The sequence below is a fragment of the Vicia villosa genome, linkage group LG3 (genome assembly GCF_029867415.1).
Source record: "Vicia villosa cultivar HV-30 ecotype Madison, WI linkage group LG3, Vvil1.0, whole genome shotgun sequence".
NCBI lineage: Eukaryota > Viridiplantae > Streptophyta > Magnoliopsida > Fabales > Fabaceae > Vicia > Vicia villosa.
Window position 1 is genome coordinate 55586853 of NC_081182.1, and position 25017 is coordinate 55611869.

General features: G+C 30.5%; 1 protein-coding gene across 2 annotated transcripts in view; it reads right to left on the bottom strand.

Moving 5' to 3' along the window:
* Window positions 1–14874: 14874 nt before the first annotated feature.
* The window catches only part of LOC131661497 (very-long-chain 3-oxoacyl-CoA reductase 1-like), a 36839-nt gene continuing 26696 nt past the window's right edge, over window positions 14875–25017 (bottom strand). Inside the window, exons 1-2 of one of the 2 annotated variants that reach the window (XM_058931057.1) lie at window positions 15518–16426; window positions 14875–15403 (exon numbers count right to left, since the gene is read on the bottom strand). In XM_058931057.1, coding sequence (XP_058787040.1) covers window positions 15061–15403; window positions 15518–16134 — 960 coding nt within the window. In that variant the 5' untranslated portion in view covers window positions 16135–16426 and the 3' untranslated portion in view covers window positions 14875–15060. Of the gene's footprint in view, window positions 15404–15517; window positions 16427–25017 lie in introns of those variants that run through there. The other variant, XM_058931058.1, reaches the window with a different exon arrangement.

Below are 25017 nucleotides of genomic sequence, written 5' to 3' on the forward strand. Positions count from 1 at the left end.
TCCAATAAAGAAGTTTTGCATTAAATTGAATGTTGGAATGTAATCATGATTAGAAAATTTATTTATTAATTAAAATATTAAGGGAGATGCAATTACATCTATGTCCCCGTTTATCACCCTCAAAATAGTGATTAAAGGGATAATTATAGAATTTCATATGTATTATACTTTATTATATTAAAAGTAGATACTAATCAATTGACCAAAGAGACTAAAATACCCTTTCATGAAAAAAAGCTTGCACTATGTTTTGGACATTCAAGTAATTAACAAATTAAGCACTACCTTTTTCAACTCTACTCACAGAAAGTCACACCTGTTCATTTTTCATTGGCCCAAATTCAATATTGATTTCCCTCCAAGGCTTAAACAATTGCTTCAAACATTTTCTTTTCCACATTTTATGAGTTACGATGTGATTAGACTATGAGAAACAGATCAGTAAATTCAGAGTATTCAGACTGTCCAATGTCTATCACACTAGCTATATGCCTAAATGAATTGACAATATCTTTGCCACAAACAAGTATATTTATTATAATTTAATTAGAATTAATTCATTTTCACAAATCAATGTTTCTCTCTCCGTACAAACAATAAACTATTGTTATCATATAGTTTTGAATCTCTAGAGAACATTGTAGATATTTGCAAAGAAAAGCCAAACAAAAAATCCAACAAAATCTTAACGATTGCACAACATCACTGTTCACTTCATCTTCTCGCTTCTTTCTTCTTCTTTATCTCTTCTTTCTAATTTTTTTTCTATTGGTACTTCTTAATAGATCTAGAACAATTTTACTATTACTTTTTTCAGATCTAAAGGAAGAAGAAACCGCGGCTCCATGTTTTTTTATTTTGTAGATCTAGAACATCTCATTAGTTTTCATTATTTTAATCTTTGACTATATATTGTTTTGTATTTAAATCTCACTAAACAAAACTTGAATGAAATATAGCTAAGTTTTAATACGTACATCAATATGAGTTTCAGTTTATTTTCATTTAAATAAAGGGTTAAATAAGTTTTTGGTCCCTATAAATATTGCAGTTTCATTTTTAGTCCCTCATGGGTTTTGGCAATGGTTTTAGCTGGTTTTGGCAACGGTTTTAAAAAAAAAAACAGTTGCCTAAAGACAGGGAGGGACTAAAAATGAAAACTGCAATATTTATAGGGACCAAAAACTTATTTAACCCTTAAATAAATAAGAATCGATTTGTTTCTTTTTCTGTTGAAGACTAAAAGTGTGAAGAGAGTATTACTATATTTTTCTGAGATTGTTTTTGATACAATGGCTTATCCCACTAAAAGTGTGAAGAGAGTATTACTATATTTTTCTGAGATTGTTTTTGATACAATGGCTTATCCCACTTTTGTGACATTGTGTATTACTATAGTTTCAGCTTATTCTCACTCCTAATCCACATTCTCTATTTAATAAATTGAATTATCTAATAAATTGAATATTTTTTAATGAAACAAAGAGGAACACGTAAAAATTAACTCAACCAAAAATATAATTATATTATAATTATTAAAAAATTATTCATAATTATTAAATAATTTATTTTCAAATGTCAACATTTATATTTCACTAGCGGGCCACTATCAACATAATATCTTTTTATTTTTATTTTAATTAACAATTGTCCTTATTTAAAATACAAAATTCTTATTTTCAAATGTCAAATTTTTTATTTTTCTCACGGGGCATTATCATCAAAATACCTATTTTATTTTAATTAATAATTGTTTTTTTTAGACACAAAATTCTTATTTCTAAATGTCAATTTAGAAATTTTTATCACGGGGCACTATCAACACGATATCTTTTTTTTATTTGTATGCCTTGCAGGATTTTTTGGACAACATGTTTAATTCAATACTTGACCCTATTTTACTATTGTATTCGTGATCTATCTTAAATTTTTTTTTTAAATCATTATTTTAACTTAGAACCTAATTTTCATACCACTAATATTTTATTAATAAAACTTTTTTTAAAATGGTTAATTTCCATTTTATATATGCATTGGTCAAAATTCTTTACTTCACAATTTTTTCTATCGTTCAAAAAATATTACACTACAATTAATACACCCGGGCGACAGCACAGGTCTCTGACTAGTTACAAATGAAAAGGTTAAGTTTATAGAGTCAACGCTAAGACTTTGTTTGCGAATTTGGAGGGGAGGGCTTTGAAAAATAGAAAGAATTGAGTGAAAAGAATAAAAAGATTTTGGGTAGGAGAGTTTTGGAGGGTTTAATTTTATTTATAGCACTTAAAATCCCATAAAATGGGGAACTCAAAAATTGTATTGAAGGAGAATTTTGGAGGACTTACGTAAATTTTCCAAATATCTTTTAGGTTGTTATACTATTATGAAAATTAAATATTTTATTAATAATAATGACTCTTTTATCATTTCAAATCTTAACCATCGATTATTAGTAATCTAACGGTTTTAATTAATTTTTTATATAGAAAAATATTTCTAAAAATAATTAGATTAAATGATCAATTAAAACTGTTAGATTAATGAAAATCAATGGTTAAGATTGGGAGTAAGTGTTCAACACTTACTCTTGGAGTAAATATATCCTTCCTCGTGTATATATATATATATATATATATATATATATATATATATATATATATATATATATATATATATTTTGTAAAAAAATAAAAGTTAAATAAAAGTCCACTTTACTACCAAGTCCACTTTAAATAATAAATACAAAAGTTAAATATATTTCGTAAATATATATAATGTAAAAAAATAAAAAATAAAAATAATTTATGTGAAATTTAAATAATAAATAAAAAGTTAAATAAAAGTCCACTTTACTACCAAGTCAATAAAAAAAATAGAATCTAAGCTGAAATAGTGGGCACATGAGCCACATAGTGAAAGAACATCGATATTATCGAGATGAATCTCGCTTATATTGCAAGATATTATATGTAATCCAAAAAAGAAAAATAAATGAGAAAAAGGGATATGCACTGACAGTGTAAAATATTTTTACACTGTCAACCAATCACAACCATGCATCCAATTAAAACACAATTTTAATTTAAAAAAATTAATATGACATGACAAGTTATAAGAATTTTGATTGGATGTATATGTAAAGTTTATTTACACTGTCAGTGCACTACAATTAAACTCAAAATAAATTGATTCAACCGTCACATTCAAATTCTTGTGCTATAATTGATAGCGAAGGAACCATTGAAGTTTCATCACTATACATATATTTTGAACTTCTTGTCCTTCAATCGATAGTAAAGAAACCATTGAAGTTTTACTATCCAGATATTTTAAGCTGTCTCTGGTCAATATTGTTAGGTGATGTTGTAGGTTATTATCTGTTTTCATTTTTTTTCTTTTTAATTTTTAATGTAACAAAAAAATAAATATATCAAACATTTAAAGAAACAGTTAACCAAACATAATAAAGTTGTTTATATTTAAATATGGACACAGAATTTTGTTGTGAGCGGTTTTTTTTGCCGATTTTATACAACATGCACTAAATACCAGCTACCCAACTTTAAATTCAAAATAAGAGGCTCCTTATATATTGACCCACACGACTTATTGATAATAGACAAAAGTGACCACAAATATGAAATTAAATAAGCAAAATGAAGAAATTACAATAACAGAAACAATAAACTAAAATTTTTTTTTTCTTAAAAATAAAAATCAACGATTTCACTGAGACCTCCACAAGCTCTTATTACTCTCAATTCCATAAATACGATGATTCTTGAAAATAATTCATTCATCAATCTTTGAGTTTCTTGGGAGCTTTGAAAAATTTGACATAGAAGCCTTTGAAATGAACGAAAGAAAATCTTAGAATGGTGAATAAGCCCACAAGAAAGACTAAGACAAACCATAAAGGTTGAGTCTTGAGCCTATTGATTATACAGCATTCCATTTTGAAGGGTGCAATTAATAATTATTGTAGAGAATGAGAAAATAGTTTATGGAGATTGAGAAGCAGAAGTCATAATTTATAGTTAAGTGAATCCACAGAATAGATTCATTTGATTGAAGATGCTATGGGTAGGGTGGGTTGTTTTGTAGGAGGACTATGTTTTGTTTTCTATTAATTCTAATGGCTGTTGTATGTATTAGACTTCATCAATAAAATAAGTAAAAGTTTAACTTTTATGTTATTTATTTAATTTTTGAATTACTTTTTATGAACTTAAACCCTTTAGGTCAAAAATCATAGATATCAAAATTGTTGAGACGTGTAAAGAATAAGTTCAAAACCAACAAAAACTTTTTCAAAACCAGAGTGTGAGAATCAGTTTGAGAAAAAAGTCTAACTTTTTTTTTTTTTTAATTTGGGAAAAAAGTCAAGCTTCACGCTAAAATTTTAATTAAATACAATTAATTTTCTTATTTAAAATACAAAATAAATTTAATAAAATATTTTTGTTAATATTCAATATAAAGTGTCATTTAACTAAATTTTTTTTAGTTAAAAGATAAATATATTAAGAATATTAGTATTATAGTTTAAAAATAATTAACTTTTATCCATAACAAAGACCAAAATTTAAGATTTCCCTTTAATTTATGAATTTATATTATTGACCAGAATAATTGTTTTAGACAAATAAAGATTTAATGAAAATAGATTAAAAAAAACGTAAATATACCAACTTCAAAGTATTTAGAAAAGATGATTCTCAAATCATTCAACTTAACTAGAAATAACATACGTAATATGTTTAAATCCAACCAAGAATGCAATATTCTCGTAACTAATATTCTCGTAAATAATTAACTTATATTTTGAGCCAGTTTTAAACTCCAAATTAATAGAGTTCAACCTCATTTTTAAGTCATCAAGGGATAAAGTGGGCTTTAATAGAGGTCACCCCGTTTTTAAGTCATCTAAAGGGTTGGATTGAGTTGGGTCAATTGAGCCAAGTCGAGTAGGCAAGTCTGAGAACAATATTTTTATTTTTAATTAACATATTTTAATACGCAGACAGAACATTTAAGGCGTATGAATAGCCATAAATAGCAGGTCTTAGACAAAAAAATAAAGAAACTTGATTTCTATTTATTGTGTTAAGGTAGACAAGGAGACATGAATTGTAATGACATAGGGCATATCTAGTGATAATGGATAAGTTATATGAGAATGTGATAATGAATAAGAACCATTAGATTGAAAAAGGAATGGTTGAGATTAAATTGTGATATTTAATAAATCACTTGTCATTAAGAGGAAAGCGAAATTATTAATCAAATTTTAAAAAAATATGTTTTAATCTCAACCATTAAATATAAATCTAATGGTTATTACATTCTCATATATATATATATATATATATATATATATATATATATATATATATATATATATATATATATATATATATATATGTATATATATATATATATGTATATATATATATATAGGGCATATCATATGAGAATGACATATTTATATGAGAATGTGAGAATGAATCTGAACCATTGGATTTTAAAATAAATGGTGGAGATTATGGGTGAATCTTTTTTTTCTCTCTCCTACTTCATTTAGAAATAAATGAAGTAGGAGAGAGAAAAAAAAGATTCACCCATAATCTCCACCATTTATTTTAAAATCCAATGGTTCAGATTCATTCTCATATAAATATACCATTCTCATATGATATGCCATATATATATATATATATATATATATATATATATATATATATATATATATATATATATATATATATATATATATATATATATATATATATATATATATGAATTTAATGGGAATGCACCGACGGTGTAAAGTAGTTTTACATCGTCAGTGAATTGTAACCGTCAGAAAACCTCGACACAACCCAACCTAGATGATGACAACATACTTGCACCTAATTCCTAAAGCACGGGCCTCCTTTTTTGTTTCTACTGAGGTATACTAGGCTATCTTATCAATCTCATTTCATCCCATCTAGATATCATGGTTGTTGTATGTCTGTGTGCTCGCTTTTAAGCCTCCCCCAAAAGAATCACATCTTAATGATGTTAAACGCATCATGAAGTATCTTATCAGTATACAACAAATGTATCCATGGTACTCCAAGGGAGCGGATTGTAATTTAGTTAGGTACACCGAATCTGACTTTGTCGGGTACAGACTGGATAGGAAAAGCACCAATGATACATGTTACTTACCTAGGAGCTCACTTGTCTCCTAGCATAGCAAGAAACAAAAAAGTGTCACGCTATCCACAATTGGGGTATAATACTTTGTTGCGGGTAGTTGTTGCTCTCAAATTATCTAGATGAAACAGCAACTCAATGATAACAAATTTTGGAGTTGTCCTAATAACATGTAACAACAATAGTGCTATAAATCTCACTAAAAAACCAATACTGCACTTGTTGGCTAAACACATTGAGGTTAAACACCACTTTATTAGGGATCATGTTGAAAATGCGGAATGAATAATTACGTTTATGACTTCATCTAATAAACTTGCAGATATTTTTACAAAATGACTTTCTAAAGAAAGCTTCTTTTTCATAAGAACTGAACAAGGAATCTCAAATAAATCATGCATGAATTAATACTCTTATATGCCTCTTCTTCTTTCCTTTCTAAAAATGATATTTTATGATCTATGTGGTGTATTTATGTTTCTTGCATTTTTTATTATGCCAAAGAGGGAGAAGTATAATCTTAGGGGGAGTAGAGTATACTCTTTACTGATGTGAGAGGGAGTTTAATCACTCTACATTTTATTTATATGTTTATCCATTTACCAACTCCCTAAAAGATGTGTTCTCATTATAAAAAGGGGGGGATAATGATGATCTATGTGCTTAGAGGTATGAAGCTGATGATCCTGCTACCAACCTTCCTAGTGTTTTAATGATAACAACACTAATGTTTACTGAAGTCGCTAGTAATGTCTTTATAACTCCTTGATGATGGTGATTAACTTGAAGACATCTCAAGACTCATTAAGTAGAAGACTCAAGGTTCCATTGATGTGCTTCTTTGATCGGTGTATCTGAAAAAGGAACTTAAAGTCTCAAAGATGATAAAGACAGGAAGTGTGAAAGTTTGCCTTGTCGTGTATGTCTGAGTGACCAGAGTCTTGTGAAAGTAGGAGAGTAACTTATAATATGCTGAGACAACTCACACAACACACACACACATGCACACACACGCACACACACACACGCACACACACACTTAAAACATCTTTTAAAACCTTCTTTTATCTAACAAAGTACCTACAAATGTTTTTAAGCCCTAGATAGTTGATTAGGAGATTGTCAGTTTTATTAGAAGACATTCTTTAACTACCTAATTGATTAGATCCTAAGGCTAATCGATTAGATGAAAAAAATTGTTTATATAATCGATTATGATAGTGTCTTAATGATTGCAAAGAACTCTCAATCCAAACATTCCATATCAAACACAAATAGTCGATTATTTGTGGACCTAAGAGATTAGACTTAGGACCTAATCGATTAGGTAAGTTAATTGACACATGGATTGTTTCCTTTATGAGATAATTCTTTTCCTATATGAATGAGGTGCCTTCTTTCTTCCTTACACAAAATTTCTCTAATTCTTAGCAATTTGTCTCTCTTCTCTCTCTCTCTCTCTAAATATTTTGTTTTCATCGAAGTTGTTTTAGTGTCTTGTGAGTGAAAAAATACTTGTGAGAAAAGAGTTGTATTGGTGTTGTGTCAGTGTTATTATTTTCAAGAGTTTATTCTTGAGATTAACCAATTTTAAAATTTGTGTTTGGTTGTAGAACTCAGTCTGAAAACATTTTGTCTAGTTATTGAGATCAACCTATAAAATCTTTAATTGGTTCGTTTGCTCATCCTTTAAAAACGTTTTCTTTTTATTAGGAAGATAAGTCATTGTAAAATATCTTGACTCGCTTCTATTAAAAGTTCGTGGGTATAACATGTAAAAACTCAATATTATTATGAAATATCAAGAAGTATCAAATATTACATTTATTGTAAGATATTATTTTTGGACTTTAATTAATTCATATACGTTTTACTTTTATGATTTTTGAACAAGAACATGTTGTATTTGGAGCTTAAGTTTCTGAAAATAATAATCCCTAGTAATTCATAATTCCGTAAAATAATGGAAAATCTTTATTGAACTATGAATTTGTTAAACTAATTGTTATGGACTGGGCCGACTGTAACTCGGTGAACTGACTTTTATCGATCGAAATGTCGCGGTAAGCAAGAGTCGCCACCGACTTTTATTTTATCCAAACAAATTCAGAAAGGCAAAAAGAAACAGGAAAAAACCTTTTAAAGAAAATCTGAGTTCGGGGGGTAATTTATGCAAAGGGAAGGTGTAAGGCACCCTTTGCATCCATGGTTTTCCATGGGCTCTTAATTGCTTTGCTTGCTCGTTTGTTTTTAGAAAAAGGTAGATGAAAGAAAAAAGTGGACTTTAGCTCGTAAATGAGCGTAGCCAGTTTTCGAGGAATTGTGAGAAAGAATATTAAAGATGAGCATTGCAAGGCAATTAGGGGCAATTACCTTAAACTCAGATGATAGGTCTCTTTTTAGCCTTTCAGAATGAAAGGGTCTATCCTTGCCATAAGAGGGCAGGAAGCCTTTCGTTTGGAGGCTGAAGGGTCGTCGAAGCATCCTTTGCCATGAGACTGTCCCATGCCATAGAAGGGCAGGTAATCTAAGGCAAGGATCAGAATAAGCCATTTTTCCGTTAGGCAACCAGAAGATACCTCAGCCTTTTTCCGTAGGCAACTTCCGAGGGTCGAGGTCATTTGTGTATCGAAGGCAGCATCATTTAGGGTCGTGACCTTTTTATCGAGGCAACATGGCTGAGGTATCCTCGTATTCGAGGGACTTGGCTTATTCTGCAAAAAACACAAGGCAACAGGCAACCGGCAACAGGCAACAAGGCAACAGAGAGGGTTACCCAAAAGCGTGCGTGTGTGCACCAATCACGTGATTATATTCAATTATATTATCTTGTAAATTAGTGAGGCTAATCCAATTTAATGGTTGTCACTCCCTATATTACTAACGACGCAGTTTAACAGAAATAATTAACAAATATGGGGGAGGGAAATTGTAACCAGCGGATCCCTTAATAGGGTTTGACATAAGTAATAATAAACAAAGAAAAATATCAAGGTTAGGGTTTTAGGGTTACCAAATTCGTAGCTTCGGCGGTTTGACAAATCCTGGAAAAGGCAAACAAAATAGGGTGAGTGCATTTATCGGTTCGAAGGCGAACACAGTTAACCCTAAAAATAAGGATATAATGTATTTAAAATAAAATAAACAAAAGCACTTAGCTTGATTTGATCTGATATGGTTAGCGGGAAGCCTCGGGGTTAACCCTAAAAAGGCAAAGGCAGAAGAGAAATGAAGGCAAGGCAAACTCTGATTATTTAAAAGGAAACAAAATAGTTTTAAAGATAAGATACTTAGCTCTGGGTTTTTGATCGGGCGCGCTGTCGGAGTGAACCATGTTGATAACCCTGAAAAGGCATGGCAAAGAATTCTCAGTGTAGAATAAATCCTGGTTAAAATTCAAATGGAATATAATGATAAACTAATTTAATTAATTATTGGTCTTGCAACCTAATTAATTAAATCGGGATGAGAAAATTGAATCGAGTGTAATATATATTTTTTAGGAATTTTTGGAATAAAAACAAAATAAATATGAATTTTTTGAAATAATATACATATTTAAATATAAATTAGAACAAGAAAAAGGAAATAAATATAATTAAACAAATATATAATTTAAAAGTATAATTAAAATAAATATATGATTTAAAAGTATAATTAAAATAAATATATAAATATATATAATATCTTATTAAGAAAATAAAATAAATATAAATAAATATAACTAAATATAATAAAAGAATTAAAAAAAAAACAAAAGAAACACTCAGCTTGAATCTGGTGCTGCGCCTTAGTGGAGGTGCATGATGGGCACTCGCGTTGTGGGACGTTGGATTTGAAGTTGACGATGATCTGACAGTAGATGAAGTAAGGTGCATCGTGATCTTGTCCATTGGTGTTGCATTGGATCTATAAACAAACACATGTATTGAATGGATAAAAAAATAATGTCGCCTGCAGGTATCGAACCCAGGCAATCTCACTCAACCACCAGCGTCTTTCGCCACCTGCACTATTATTGTTAGTTGTTTAAAACCAAGAAATATATTTCAAAAAATTAAAACGCGCGCCCAGCCCAAAGGAGTCTTCTTCTTCGTTTTGGATTTTTCTTACCAGGGCTTTACCCACGGTTTTCACATGTCACCATAGAACCTGCATCTTTCACAAATCAAAATAATACAATATAAACTCATATAGAAACCATGGATCGGTTAGAAATTGTTCACTGAATCTAATGGCACCATTAGTTTTGGCTAATTTTGTCTCTACCTTAAAGCCCCAAATTGAGACCTCCGCGACCTAACAATGGCGGATTACTCAATCTGTACCAAACCTTGAATTAAATGTGTCAGAAACATTCCATACATGCATATGAACATGAATATAACATCAAATTATGTTTAAGAGTCATAAATTACGTAAATCGATTTTGAAAAAAAAGTGAGAAAATCGTGAGCGTATGGAGGCAAGTTCGCGAGCGTTAATCTTCTTTTATGATCGGGATAGCTTCAGGAATGATCCAGGAGTGTGTTTGAATCACTGAAACGTCCTGAATTGCTCTGCCACTTAGAGAACGGTTTGAATTTTCTCTTGAAATTTTCAAGTGTTCCACAAGTTCTTCAGGACTGCAAAACCTTGTGAATTCGTCCAAAAAACCTCCTCTTGCCCTCAGTAACATCTCCATTTATATTAGAGGCATTTAGGTTAATCAAATTGTAGTGAATCAAGGAACTTGGAAATTGATTGAAAATTATCATCGAATCTTTCTAATTTTATTCCAATTTCAATATTCTCTTCCCAATCTCTTTAATCACAAAATTTGATTCAATTATCTTGATATTTCCATCACATAATATACCTAAAATCAATTTTTATTTTCCCTTATTTATTTATTTTAATTAAATTGAATTTTAAAATGACTTCAAAATCAAGATAAATAAAATAAATAATAAATAATGAAAATGACATGGGATTGGGTCAGGAGTCTTCTAATAAGATTAGAATCATGTTTGGATCAAATAAATATGGGCCCATTTGTAAAAATCCAAATTCCTTCACATTTTTTTTCAAAATAACCCATCTTTGACAAGGCCCATCTCCCTCAATTTTTGAGGTATGGGAGAGTGTGTCTTGGAGCTTTGCATCTTGATTTGAATTTAGAATAGGAAAAAATGTATGGGCAAATTTTGGGGTATGACACCGACGCTTGGCCTAAATATAGCATGAGGCACAAATCCCACCTAATCCAAAAGAAGGCCCAATCGGCCTCCTCGTCGCCAAGGCATGTGCATGTCTAGACGCCGAGCATAAATCACTCTGAGTCTAACTTGTTGAGTCCACGAGCCCCTCGAGAAGGACTATAGACCGAGCAAGATTTCCTTCCGGATCTCGAATGGGCGCCACCTGCGAGCACCTCCATTGAACCTTCTCTCATAGGGCCCTTCTCTTCATAGGGTTCCTTCACCCTCAATCCACCAGATAAGGCGGAGTTTACACGCTTCCGAGAAGACCGCGTCTCCCCTAAAACTGTGGAGCGGTTGACCAAGGATGGAGACCACATACTCCACTACACACGTAGAATCTTGACAGACTCCATTTTGGGTCTGGGCACCCAGTCCAAAGTGGATATCTTGGCCCAACATTGTGGTCTATAAATGTCCTCTTTCACTAGAGGGTCATGTAACTTCATTCATTCTCACTCTTACTTTGTACTTGCATTTTGATTGTTCTCTCTTCTCACTTTGGCATCGAAGTACCTTGCAGGTACACCCCCATTCATTCGAAGCCCAGCTGTTGTAGGCCGTTGACGATCTAGTCGGATCAGTACGATCACTAATAATTAAAAAGAATGAAAGAATATTTAGGCTCTGTTTGGCAAGATACTTTTTAAGCTTTTAGTTTATAGCTTATAAGTTCATATGACAATAAAAGACCTGTTTGGTAACAGTCTTTTTATCACGAGCATATAGTTTATTTTACTAACTTATAGTTTATTTTTCGAACGCTATTTCAAATAACGTTTTGACTTATCATTTTTTCTTCTATTTTTATCCTTATTATTTTATCTAAAATTCATTATTACCCTTTATAATTTTGTTTAATTTAAAATAAAACAATTATACAATTATACATTAAATGTCTTTTATGTCATTTTAATTTATCAACTAATTGAACCGTTAATTTTATCAAACATTTCAATAAACTTTATCTGCTATAAGTCGCTAGCCATAAACCATCAGTCATTAACCATAAATCATAAGCTATAAACTATCGGTTAGCTTATCACACAACTATTATTTTTACCAAACAGTCGTCCCATTCAAACTCTTGTCGTCCAATCGATAGCAAAGTAACCAATACTTTAAACCATGTTTTTCGTTTTTTTAAAATTTATAATGTAATAAAAAGTTAAAGAAAAAATAGAAGTTACATTGATAATTTAAAATAATTTTATGACGTCAAAGAACATTGTATATTCCATAAATCATTTTAATATTTTAAAATAATTTTAAAAATTTGTAATTTTTTATTGAACAACTGTATAGTTACAATTACGTTTATAATGATGGTGCGTCTAATCTTAATTAAACTCAAAAATAAATATATAAAACATTTTAAAGTCTAATCTTAGTTACGCTCAAAAGTAAATATATCCAACATTTTATAGAAGAAATTAATTGTTTTATATATATATATATATATATATATATATATATATATATATATATATATATATATATATATATATATATATATATTTGGTTTATTTTAGTCCAGTTCGGGGTCAGTTCTGGCATCAAGTGGTTTCAGCCCCCTCCCAATCGAACCGTAATTCTCTCTACCAAGTCTAGCGTCAATCACCACTAGACCAACTAACGATGGATAGATAATACTTTATATGTGAATAAAATAAAAATCAACAAGACATATAAAAATTTAACGGTTAAGATTAACTAACAGTGTAAAATATCTTTACGCTGTCGAAAGAAACGACTAACCAAACATAATAAAGTTGTTTATATTTAAATATGGACACCAAATTTTGTTGGAGCGGTTTTTCTTGCCGATTTTATACAACATGCACTGAATACTTGGTTGGTTAAATAAAACCTCATTATATAGTTGGTTGTTCCACCTTTAAATGCAAAACCAAATGCTCCTTTTATACATTTTCCCTTTCATATTTTGTTTATTTATTAATTTTTATTTCAATTACATTTTTATTGATAATTTATCTTTATAGTTTAAAATTTTATTTGATGCACGAGATATGATATAAGCAAAATGACACATGAAAGATAAAATAAAAAGCTAAATATAAAGATATTACAATTTGTAATTGTAAAAGAGAAACAATAAATTCAAATAAAAAAAAAATTACAAACGATTTCACTGGGATCTCCGGATGCCCTTATTCTCTCAATTCCATAAATATGATGTTTCTCGAAAATAATTCATTCATCAATCTTTGAGTTTTTTAGGAGCTTTGAAATATTTGACATAGAAGCATTTGAAATAAACAAATGCAAACCTCAGAATGGTGAATAAGCCTACAAGAAAGACTAAGACAAACCATAAGGGTTGAGTCTTGAGCCTATTGATTATACAGCATTCCATTTTGAAGGGTGTAATTAGTAATTATTGTAAAGAATGAGAAGATAGGTTATGGAGATTGAGAAGCAGAACTTGACATAATTTATAGTGAAGTGAGTCCATAGAATAGATTCACTTGATTAAAGATGCTATGGGTGGGGTGGGTTGTTTTGTAGGAGGACTATGTTTTGTTTTCTATTTTAATGGCTGTGTTATTATGTATTAAACTTTGTCAATAAAATAAGTAAAAGTCTAACTTTTATGTTATTTATTTAATTCTTGAATTACTCCTTACTTAAGTTTGACCCTTTTAGCTCAAAAAATCAAATAATATCATATAATTGTTGAGAACCTGTAAGGAATAAGTTCAAAACCAACAAAATTTTTTCAAAACCAGAGTGTGAGAAACTGAGAATCAGTTTGATTTTTATTTATTTATTTTGCAGAAAAAAGTCTAACTTTTTTTTTTGTTTGCGAAAAATATTAAATTAATTGTAGTTAAAATGTTGAGTAAATAAAATTAATTTTCTTATTTAAAATAGAAGATATATTTAATAAAATATTTTTATTAATATCCTTAATTAACTAAATATTTTTAGTCAAAAGAAGATATGTTAAGAATATTAGTATTATAGTTCAAAATAATTAATTTTTATTTGGGTTAAATATACAACACTCTCGTAAAGTTTTTTTTTTTGTAATTCTCTTGTAATTTTCAAATTCCTTCATGACAGCCACATTGCAACAAAGATTCTCTTTATCTTTACCTGGCTACGTGTATTTTCTTTTAATTTGGAATTCATTCTAATTCAACTTAACTAGAAGAAATATGTTCAAATCCAACTCCAATGATGCAATATCGTAAAACTATGATTGCCAGATTTGAGAATTAACTCTAGACTTAAAGACCAATTTACAATTCTAAGAGGTCAAAACAAATTGACTCACGGTCGTTTTTACAGCAAATTCACTCGATTCGATCAAACTCACATAGACTATTCAACACCATTTTCAAGTAAATTATGCACATTTCTACAAAAGATTGTTAATAGATGCAGTATACTTAAAAGATAACAAAACAAATAAAATAAGAGTTACATTAAGAAAACAACAATGATAGTTTTAGGCAAATCATCGAGAAAATACCAACAAAAAAAGGAAACCACATAAGTAATCCACTGGGACCATCATAACTCTTATATTTCAAAGAGATGTTGATTTAGCAGAAACAGAAAGCCAAATTTGGCATCATCATCATCAATGCTAGTTTGCTTCAGAATTAGCAGATGCTTTGATTTTGGAGTCCTTAACAAGTCCTCTTTTCCGCCAGTAAAGAAAATAACTGAGCATGTAAGAATCCAACAATACATCAGGAATCGCCCTTATGACAAACGACTGCAGAGAATGAAAAAAGTACGGCACAACCAGTTTCTCATAACCAATCCATTTCATGCATGTTTTGCTATATACATCCGGTGTTGGAACAAACAGAGACGCCTTCATCCTTGTCATTTTCGTCGACACAAATAACGGAATCTGACACTGGATGTCAATTCCTTGATGTTTGTATTCCAAATTGGTACATGCAGAGAACATTGCAAGATACCTGTAAAATTAACATCAAGATCTAGATTCAGATTTGTTTCGTAATTAAAGTAATTAACCGGTCCTTAATTAAGCGATTGATGAATAGAAAAGATGCATTTATGAAAGTACTTACGCTTTTGAAGCTGCATAAAGTGTGACAAGAGGATAAGAAGGAAGAACAACAGTGGAACCCGAACCAATGTTAACAACAGCCCCTTTCTTCTTCTTAATCATACTAGGAATCACAGCTTTTGTAACCAAAGTTGCTCCTTCTACGTTAACCTTAATGATAGAATCCATCAAATCCAAATCAACTTCATGAAAATATCTTGCATAAGGATAGGCCACACCAGCGCCATTCACTAGGATTCCAACATCTAAACCATCAATAGCTTCTTCAATTTTTCTCATTATTTCGTCTCCGGTATTGTTCTGCAGGTCTACGACAAGGCACTTAACTTCGACGTTTCTGAATTTACTAAGTATCTCTTTTGATGTTGCTTCGAGTTTGAGAGGGTTTCGGCCAAGTAAGAGAATGTCGAGTCCGTTGGATGCCAACTCTAGAGCCATGGATTTGCCGATCCCGTCGGTTGAGCCGGTAATTACGGCCCATGAACCGTAGTGTTTGAGATGCTTTGTTGGGCGGATTAAGATGGCGTATAGCCAGGTGAGGAAATGGAAGAGAGATTTGGATATGGAGATGAAACCTAGAGTGGCTGTTGCTACTAGGAAGAAATGTGTATAATCCATTATTACCGGTGAATACAGAGAGAAAGTGGATAGGTTTATGTTTGAAAGTGTTGTGTTAAATGTTGAGCAACAACTTTTGAGGTCAGAGAGAAATCATGAGTGTAGTGTGTGATAAGGATTGAAATCAGTTAGAAGTGTAATAAATGGTGAAGACCCATGTGAGAGTAACTTTTACCTGTAACTGAACAGACATGGAAGGTGAAGACGGCACGACGGAGAGAGCGAGAGTTTTAGGGATTTCAATGTAATTTTTTCACTGTTTCTTTCCCTGCAGATTCTGGTTGAATTTTTATTACAAATATAAATAGAAATACCTACATATTATATCATGCAATTTTGGTTGAATTTTTATTACTCCATTCAACATCAAAGCACTCTACACCCTCACCAACACATTTAAGAGTAAGTTTATCATTTATCTTATTTTGATTTTTGGATTATATCTTCTCATTGTTCCATCTCCCCAACATCGATAGATTCTTTACTGCTCTTATTATTAACTAGACGACAACATTGTTGACAGTTTGTACAGCATTACTGAAAAAATGAACGTTGAGTCTGGATATGCATCTCTGGACTCATTTCATTGGATATATGTCTCTAGATTTTCCAATTGGTTTGAATTTTGAAGTTGTTTTTCGGTTATTTGTGGTATTAGATATGGTGCACCAGGGTATGTTTCCTAAAGCTATTGTGAGGATGGATGTTAAATCAGAAGAAGTGAAACATGATGTTAAACTACATGAAGTGAATGATGATGTTAAATCAAATGATGTTAAACCACATGATCGGCCAATAGTTGTCGAGGTAAATGTTCGTGCACAATTTACAAATAAATAAAAGTTTATTGTTCGTGAACATATGTTACAATCGGCAGGGTTACAATAATCCTCTTGCAACTGAAAATTAAGACATCATCAACACGCTGCAAGTTGCTTGGATAATGGGGACGAAGAAAATCCATGTGAATATTGATTGTAAAATCATTGTGGATCGTTTTCATATGAAAAATGCTAAAGGTGTGGAGGAGATTGGTCGTACTCACATTGGTTAGAAAATCTCTCTCATCAAGGAAACTCTAGCTGCTTTTGATAAGGGTAGTATGAGTTTCATCATACATCATACGTGAGTTGAAAGGCTCGACTCATAGAATGGCTAAAAAAAGCCTTCATAGATAAAAGGAAATTTCTTTGTACATCTTGTAAGGTGAAAAAAACCCTGAAAATCTAAAATGCCCTTCGGAGATGCATCTACGAACGCACCTCAAATCAACTTTCAAAGTGTTTCGGAAATGCGTCTAATAAAACACCCTGTTTACACTTAAACATTAAATTTATTATTGAATTATAGAAGTGACTTAGAAGGTGCAACCCCTAATACTTATTTTCCACATATAGAAGATTAATGTTGTATATGTGTATTCAGTTTGTATATTCCATACGCTATCATACTCTATTAATTTTTAAATCTCAAGCCACATCGCTGTTGAACAATAAAAAGTTACAAATTTCATTGTTTGTCAGGGGTACAAATATACATGCGTGCATGTATTTTATAAATCTTGTTCATTCATATCTTGTTCATTCACCTCTAAAGAACACTATTCATTGCAGATTAGGGATGCCAACGGATCGGGTCGGGTCGGGTTTCACACTACCCAAACCCGCACCCGAAATCGGCACCCGAACCCGAATCCAAACAAATACTGTTCGGGTGGAAAAATAACACCCACGCCCACACCTGCTGGGTTTCGGGTTTTTTCACCCAAATCCGAACCCGTAACAAAATACACAAAATACATTTTTCCTACAACTTTCCACAATATATATTATATATATATATATATATATATATATATATATATATATATATATATATATATATATATATATATATATATATTTAAAAGAGGGTGTGATTTCGGGTTTCGGGTGCGGGTTTCACACTACCAAAATCCGAACCCGAAATATAGGGTGGCACCTGAACCCGAACCCAAACCCAGTCAACTTTGGTTTTCACCCTTTGACTCGGGTTCGGGTGCGGGTGGGCCCTGCGGGTTTGGGTCAGCTTGCCATCCCTATTGCAGATGAATAAAATAGTTGCAAAACAGAAATATAAAACTTATAACATATTCACATCTCTCTACCTCATCCATGAACCAAATTGTACTTAAGCGCTACACCAGGGATAGACTGATGGTTATACTCTACTCGACACACTTCTAAGGTGATTTGAAGAATAATTTGTCAACAGTTCAGCTTATAAAACATCCATCTATCATTTTTCTTAAGGAAACGTATCTAGAGATACACTGAATTGTTTTTACCAAACAGAGCACAAATTATAAGTTAAGACATTAAATGCCGGAAGACTACTACAATCAGGACCCGTATACATAGTTGCTTGATCAACTTCAGGTGAATTTGAAAATACATCTCCGAAAGAACCCCTAAAAAAATGAAAATTAGTATGGTCGAATATGCATCTTCAAATTTAGGGGAGTAAAACTGGAATTTCGCCAAAAACCCTAAAAAAAAAGTTAAGAGGTGTACAAAGAAATTCTCTATATAAAAATAGCATTAATTATCCAAGTCCAGTCAAAGGGTATTTGTTGAAATATTTAAATAAAAGTTTTGTTTATATTAAATGGTAAAGAAATTCTTGTAACTTATATACTTTTATTATTGAATTCATATGTTTATTTTTTATTAAAATTATATACTGACCCATGTGCCTTATATATTGATAATAGACAAAAAAAACTTATAAAGATGACAAATAAAATACGTAAAATGCAGAAATTATACATTGTAATGGTAAATAGAAAAATAGTGAATTCAAATAAAAATAAAACAGAAATTACAAACGATTTCCTTGAGCCTCCACATGCTCTTATTCTCTCAATTCAATAAATACGACATTTCTTGAAAATAATTTATGAAAATAATTCATTTATTCAATCTTTGAGCTTTCTGGGAGCTTTGAGAAATTTAACATAGAAACATCTGAAATAAACAAAAGAAACTCTCATAATGGTGAATAAACAAAAGAAACTCTCATAATGGTAAATTATTATACAGCATTCCATATTTGAGGGTGTAATTAGTAATTATTGTAAAGAATGAGAAGCAGACATGGACATAATTTATAGTGAAGTGAGTCCATAGAATATGATATGGGTCGGGTGGATTGTTTTTTTTGGAGGACTATGTTTTATTTTCTATTTTGATGGCTGCTTTATGTATTAAACTTTATCAAGAAAATAGGTAAAAGTCTAACTTTTATGCTATTTATTTAATTTTTAAATTATTCTTTACGAACTTGACCCCTTTAGCTAAAAAAATCAAATGATATCAAAATTGTTGAGAACATGTAAAGAATAATAACTTCAAAACCAACAAAAACTTGTTCAAAACCAGAATGAGAGAATTAGTTTGAATTGTTTTTCTTTAAGAAAAAGTCTAACTTTACTGTTGTTAAAAATGTTTATTAAATATACTTAATTTTCTCATTCAAAATACATGTTAAATTTTATAAAATATTTTATTAATATTCGATATAAAGTGCAATTTAATTATATATGCTTTAGTCAAAATAAATATATATTAAGAATATTAGTATTATAGTTAAAAAATAATTTACTTTTATTTATAACAAAAAAAAAGTTTTAACAATGAATAAAATGCACAAAGATCACCTTAAAAATGTTTAGACAAGATAATTCCAATTTCATTCATCTTAACTAAAAGTAACATAAGTAATATGTTTAAATCCAACTCCAAAATGCAACATCCTTATATCCATGATTAGTATCGAATTCAAACTCGGATTCAACAACCCTCCTAGTCGAGCTAGGCCAACTTAAATTAGTCAAATTGAACTTACCGACCCAAGATCAATATATCGTATTTTTTATTAATGTATTTTAACACACAAACAGAGCATTCAAGGCGTATGAATAGCCATAAATGACTGGTATGGTATCAGACAGAAAAGCAGATAATCATAAATGACTCGTATGGTATCAGACAGAAAAACAGATAACCATAAATGACTGGTACGGTATCAGACAGAAAAGAAGATAACCATAAATGATTGGTATGGTATCACACACCAAAGCAAGGGACTTGATTCCCATTAATTGTCGTCAGGTAGAGAAGAAGACATATCTTACTGACCTAACAATTAATCATTAAGAAATCAAAGGATACAAGATTTAGATATAGACATTTTCTATCCAATTTATCCTCGGTAATATATATATATATATATATATATATATATATATATATATATATATATATATATATATATATATATATATATATATATATATATATATATATATATATATATATATATATATATATATATATATACTAAACATAAAAATGTAAAAGAAATATTTACATCATGAAGCTAATAATACAACTTCTCACTGATTTGAATGAAAACTATCCTATAAACTACTAATTTAAAGTATTATGAAAGCTGCAGTTGGACAACCCAAAAAATCCAATCTCACTCTTTGACATTAAAACAGTAACCTTACCCCAAAAGATCCTAAGAGACTATATTTTAAAGTTGTTATGTTTGTAAATCTTTGTACGACACCTACTGCAACATATATTCATGACAGAATTCAACGACACATATATGAAAGCAACATATATCATTCAACAACACAACTTACAGTTGTAATAATTTCCAAAATAGTTGCAAGTTGCTTCTTCTTCATTTTATCATCACCATATTATAAATACAACACACTCTTTCTCTTATTCATCACTATAAATACTACAATTTAATATATTTATCAATACTACCAAGGTTGAATTGCTTACTCTAATAACCTCATTAAACGCATGCAGTAACTCAACAATAAGCCGGTACATACATGCAGGATTCACAGAAATTGCACAACAACCACAAAATGCATCATCATAAAAGCTTCACCTCAGCATTCGACACAACAACAAATAAATGCATAGAATAAGGCTTATGCTTATGAATATCTATATAGTTAGCTTTATTGCTTATGAATAAGGCCTATGCTTATGAATATCTTTCATCTTCCCCATTCAGTTTTTATACTATATAGTGTGGCTTATGCTTATGAATATCTATATAGTTAGCGTAAAATATTCTATACTATACACGTGTCTAAATAATATGGTGCAAGGCGGCTGACACACGAAATGTATCAGCAAAAACATAGACCAGAGGTAATAATTTATCTATATATTAGCTTTGTTCTATGTCTATCATATGCTATATTAATAATAACTTTTGCACTTGGATTTTATATATAGGATAACAACATCGAGTTTTGGAGGAAGTTTGTAGCTGAGTATTTTGCTCCTAATGCTACGAAGAAGTGGTGTGTCTCTATGTATGAAAGTAGCTGACAAATTATTCTGCAAGAACCGACACATTATTCAAATCACCGTGTCATCAAATTTTGGATATGGTGTTAAGGTGGTTCGTTAGGGCTGTTCTGAGTTGATGTAAGTTGAATGTGTGTCAATGGTGATGGAAGGTGAGATCTATACGTGAACAGGGAAGAGAGTAAGTGATACAAACTGCAAAACCAAAATGCAACAAATACTACACTTTTATTGTCGCACATTATTTTATACAAAGAGCAAGTGAGTGTTTATAAAACCAACACACATACATGCAAATGAATTGAAGACAGATTAAGTGAATGAGCTGCTTTTCAAACCAAAATGGGCTTAGGCCCAAATGACATATTTTTATAATTTAAAAAATTGATTAATAAAAAATATTAATGAAAATGATTTAAGAAATCAAAAATAAATATATTAGTAAAAAAATGCAAATAATAAAAAATACAAATTTCACATTGATATAAAAAAATTAATAAAAAAAATTTAAAAATGCCACGTGGAATGCCAATTTAGACAAAAAAATTTAAGGGGTGTCAAGTGTGAAGATTTCCTAGCCATGTCAGCATGGGGAACACAATTTAGAATATGGGTTTCTTAATAGGGGAATCATAATTTTTTTACGGGGGAATATCAAATATCGCTTATTTGATAGGGGGTATCGTATATTAAACCCTTTTATTTCTTACTTATGAAAGGTCACTTCATCTTCTTTGTTTCTCTTTGATAAAAAAACTAGTGAGATACCCGTACGTTTTCACGGGTACTGCTGTGGTACGCACGATTTTATTTTTAAATTATAAATGAGAAAAACAAAATTATCTTACGAAAAAGAGTTTATTGTTTTTAAAAGAAAGACATATTTTTTAAATAAAAACAAAATTATTTTACAACAATAATATATATTTCAATTTTCTAAATATTATCTTAAAAAATATTCTATCTTAAATTGTAACTAATTTCAAAATAAAAATATTAGTAACATAAATAATTAAAAAGCAACATATTTTCTCGTGTTTGGATTCATACATTATTTTAAATATTTTTATTTTTATTTTATTTTTTGTTTATCACCACAGGTTTAGTCCGATTATTTTTATTTTTTTAATTGTATAAAAAATGTAATATCTCGTGGATTCGCACAAATTCTGATATGGACACTGTGCGTTTGTACGGGTACTGGTTCACTACGCGCATATATTTCTAAAATGTGAAAAAACAGAAAGACAAAATTATTTAACCAAAATTTTTTTATTATTATCTAAATATTAAATTTATTTTGACATTATTTATAATAATATTTATGCAATTATTTAATATTATAAATATCAAATAATAACATAGTATTTGAAAATATTATTTTAATTATATAAATAAATATTAGTATCATAAATAAATACGCTTTGGTTGTGTTCGTATTCATACATTATTTAAAATTTATTTACTTAATTTCTTTAATTGTACAAAAATATAATAACCCGTGGGTTCGCACAGATTCTAGTATGGATAGGAGTGGCGAAACGAGTTGTGGTCCGCCTGGCCAACTCGCATACCCGTCAAAAAGTGGCAAATTGGATTGGGATTTTCGGCCCGCCGCGTCACGCACCAATACCCGCCCCGCCAAAGCCCGCCGCCCGCTAATGTCGGCCCAGCCATAGCCCACCGCTTCCAAAATCCGCCTAGCCTATCAGTTCAGCCCGTTCCTCCTTATGTCCGCCCTTTTTAGTTAATTCTAGTAATAACAACTCTTGATGATTTTATTTTATACATTTATTTGTGAATATATGCAATATTTTTTAAGTAAAATTTATTTAAAAAAATGCTTTTATAGAAAATTGTTCTAAAAAATAAGTGAAAAATCTAATTGAAATGTAAAAAAAGTCAATTAATCTATTAGAAAATGAAGAAAAAAATAGGCGGGCAAGTCCGCCGTCCGCCAACCTGCCACCTTGGAGTGGCGGCCTAGATTTCCATGTTCATTTCCATTTTACGGGCTTGCCCGCCCCGCTACTTTTTTTACGGGCAAAAGGCAGGACGACCTGGCCGTTTAGCCACCCTTAAGTATAGATACCCTTACGTTCGCACAGGTCCTAGTGCGTTACGTTTTTTCAAAAATAAAAATTATTTGATTCAATAATTTTAATTTTTCCTATATGCAAATTATATTTGATTTGCCATTATTTACAAAAATAATTGAATAAATAGTAAAGTTGTTCCTGTTTTTTATCACTTTTTTTATCATGGGTTATTACCTTTTTTGCCCCCTGCCATATAGGCCACTTTTGATTTACCCCCTGGAACTTTTTTTTTTTTGTAAATGTAACCTTGCCATTAGAAGATTTTCTTGAGTTTAACCTTGGGGTAAAATGACATACGCCCTGAGCATATGTGGCATGCCTAGTGTGATTTTTTTTGTTTTTCATTTAATATAAATGCCAAATTTACATACCAGTGCCACATCATGTAATTTCACTTAATATATTTACAAAACCATTCTGGTTTGTTCTTCTCCATAACATATGCTTCTTCGCTCAAAATAAGGTTGTTCTTCTCCAAATCATGAAATTAGGGTTAGCTAATGGGGGGAAGCAGAAATTCATCATACCAGTGCCACATTATATAATTTCACTTAATATATTTACAAAACCATTCTGGTTTGTTCTTCTCCATAACATATGCTTCTTCGCTCAAAATAAGGTTGTTCTTCTCCAAATCATGAAATTAGGGTTAGCTAATGGGGGGAAGCAGGAATTCATCAATTGGAAACTTCAATAGAAGAGAAATACCAAGGTGTGGTTGCAATCTTTTAATGAAGATGTGGGTTTCGAAGACACAGGAAAACCCTAACCAAAAGTTCTTGAGGTGCAAAAATGTTGGAAAGGTATTTCTTATTGATTCGTCGTTTTTGATATTTTTTCCGAAATCTCATTCAACCCTAATGTTTTAACGCATAGTGATGATTCCTGCGAGTTATTCATTTGGGACGATGAAGTGAAAGAATTTTTATTGAGTAGTCAAAATCACGAGATGTTAAGAGGTGAAGAATTGGCTGGTTATCTTAAGGAATATGGCCAAGAGTTTGGGAAGGAGTTTGCCAAAGAATTTGTTAAACAGTCAAGCTCAAAGAAGGTGGAGAAACTGAAAAATGTTGTTGCAGATTAAAAGGAAGAAGAGTTTTTAGATGATGGTTGCCCTTCTTGCATCATGGATATTATTTTGCTGTTGTGTGTAAAATGAGTTAACTAAACTGTAGTCTTAGGGTGATTACAGGTCAATGTAATGTTCCTGTTAGAATATGTTCAGATGTATAGTACATCCCATTTATCATGTTTTGTTCTATTAATAATTCAGTGTAATGATAACAATGTAATGTTACTTATGGTTTAATGAAAACAATGGCATATTAATGTTTCAATAACAGATAATGTTATAGCATCACAAAAAGTGGTACCATTACAACATACTGTCATAAGCA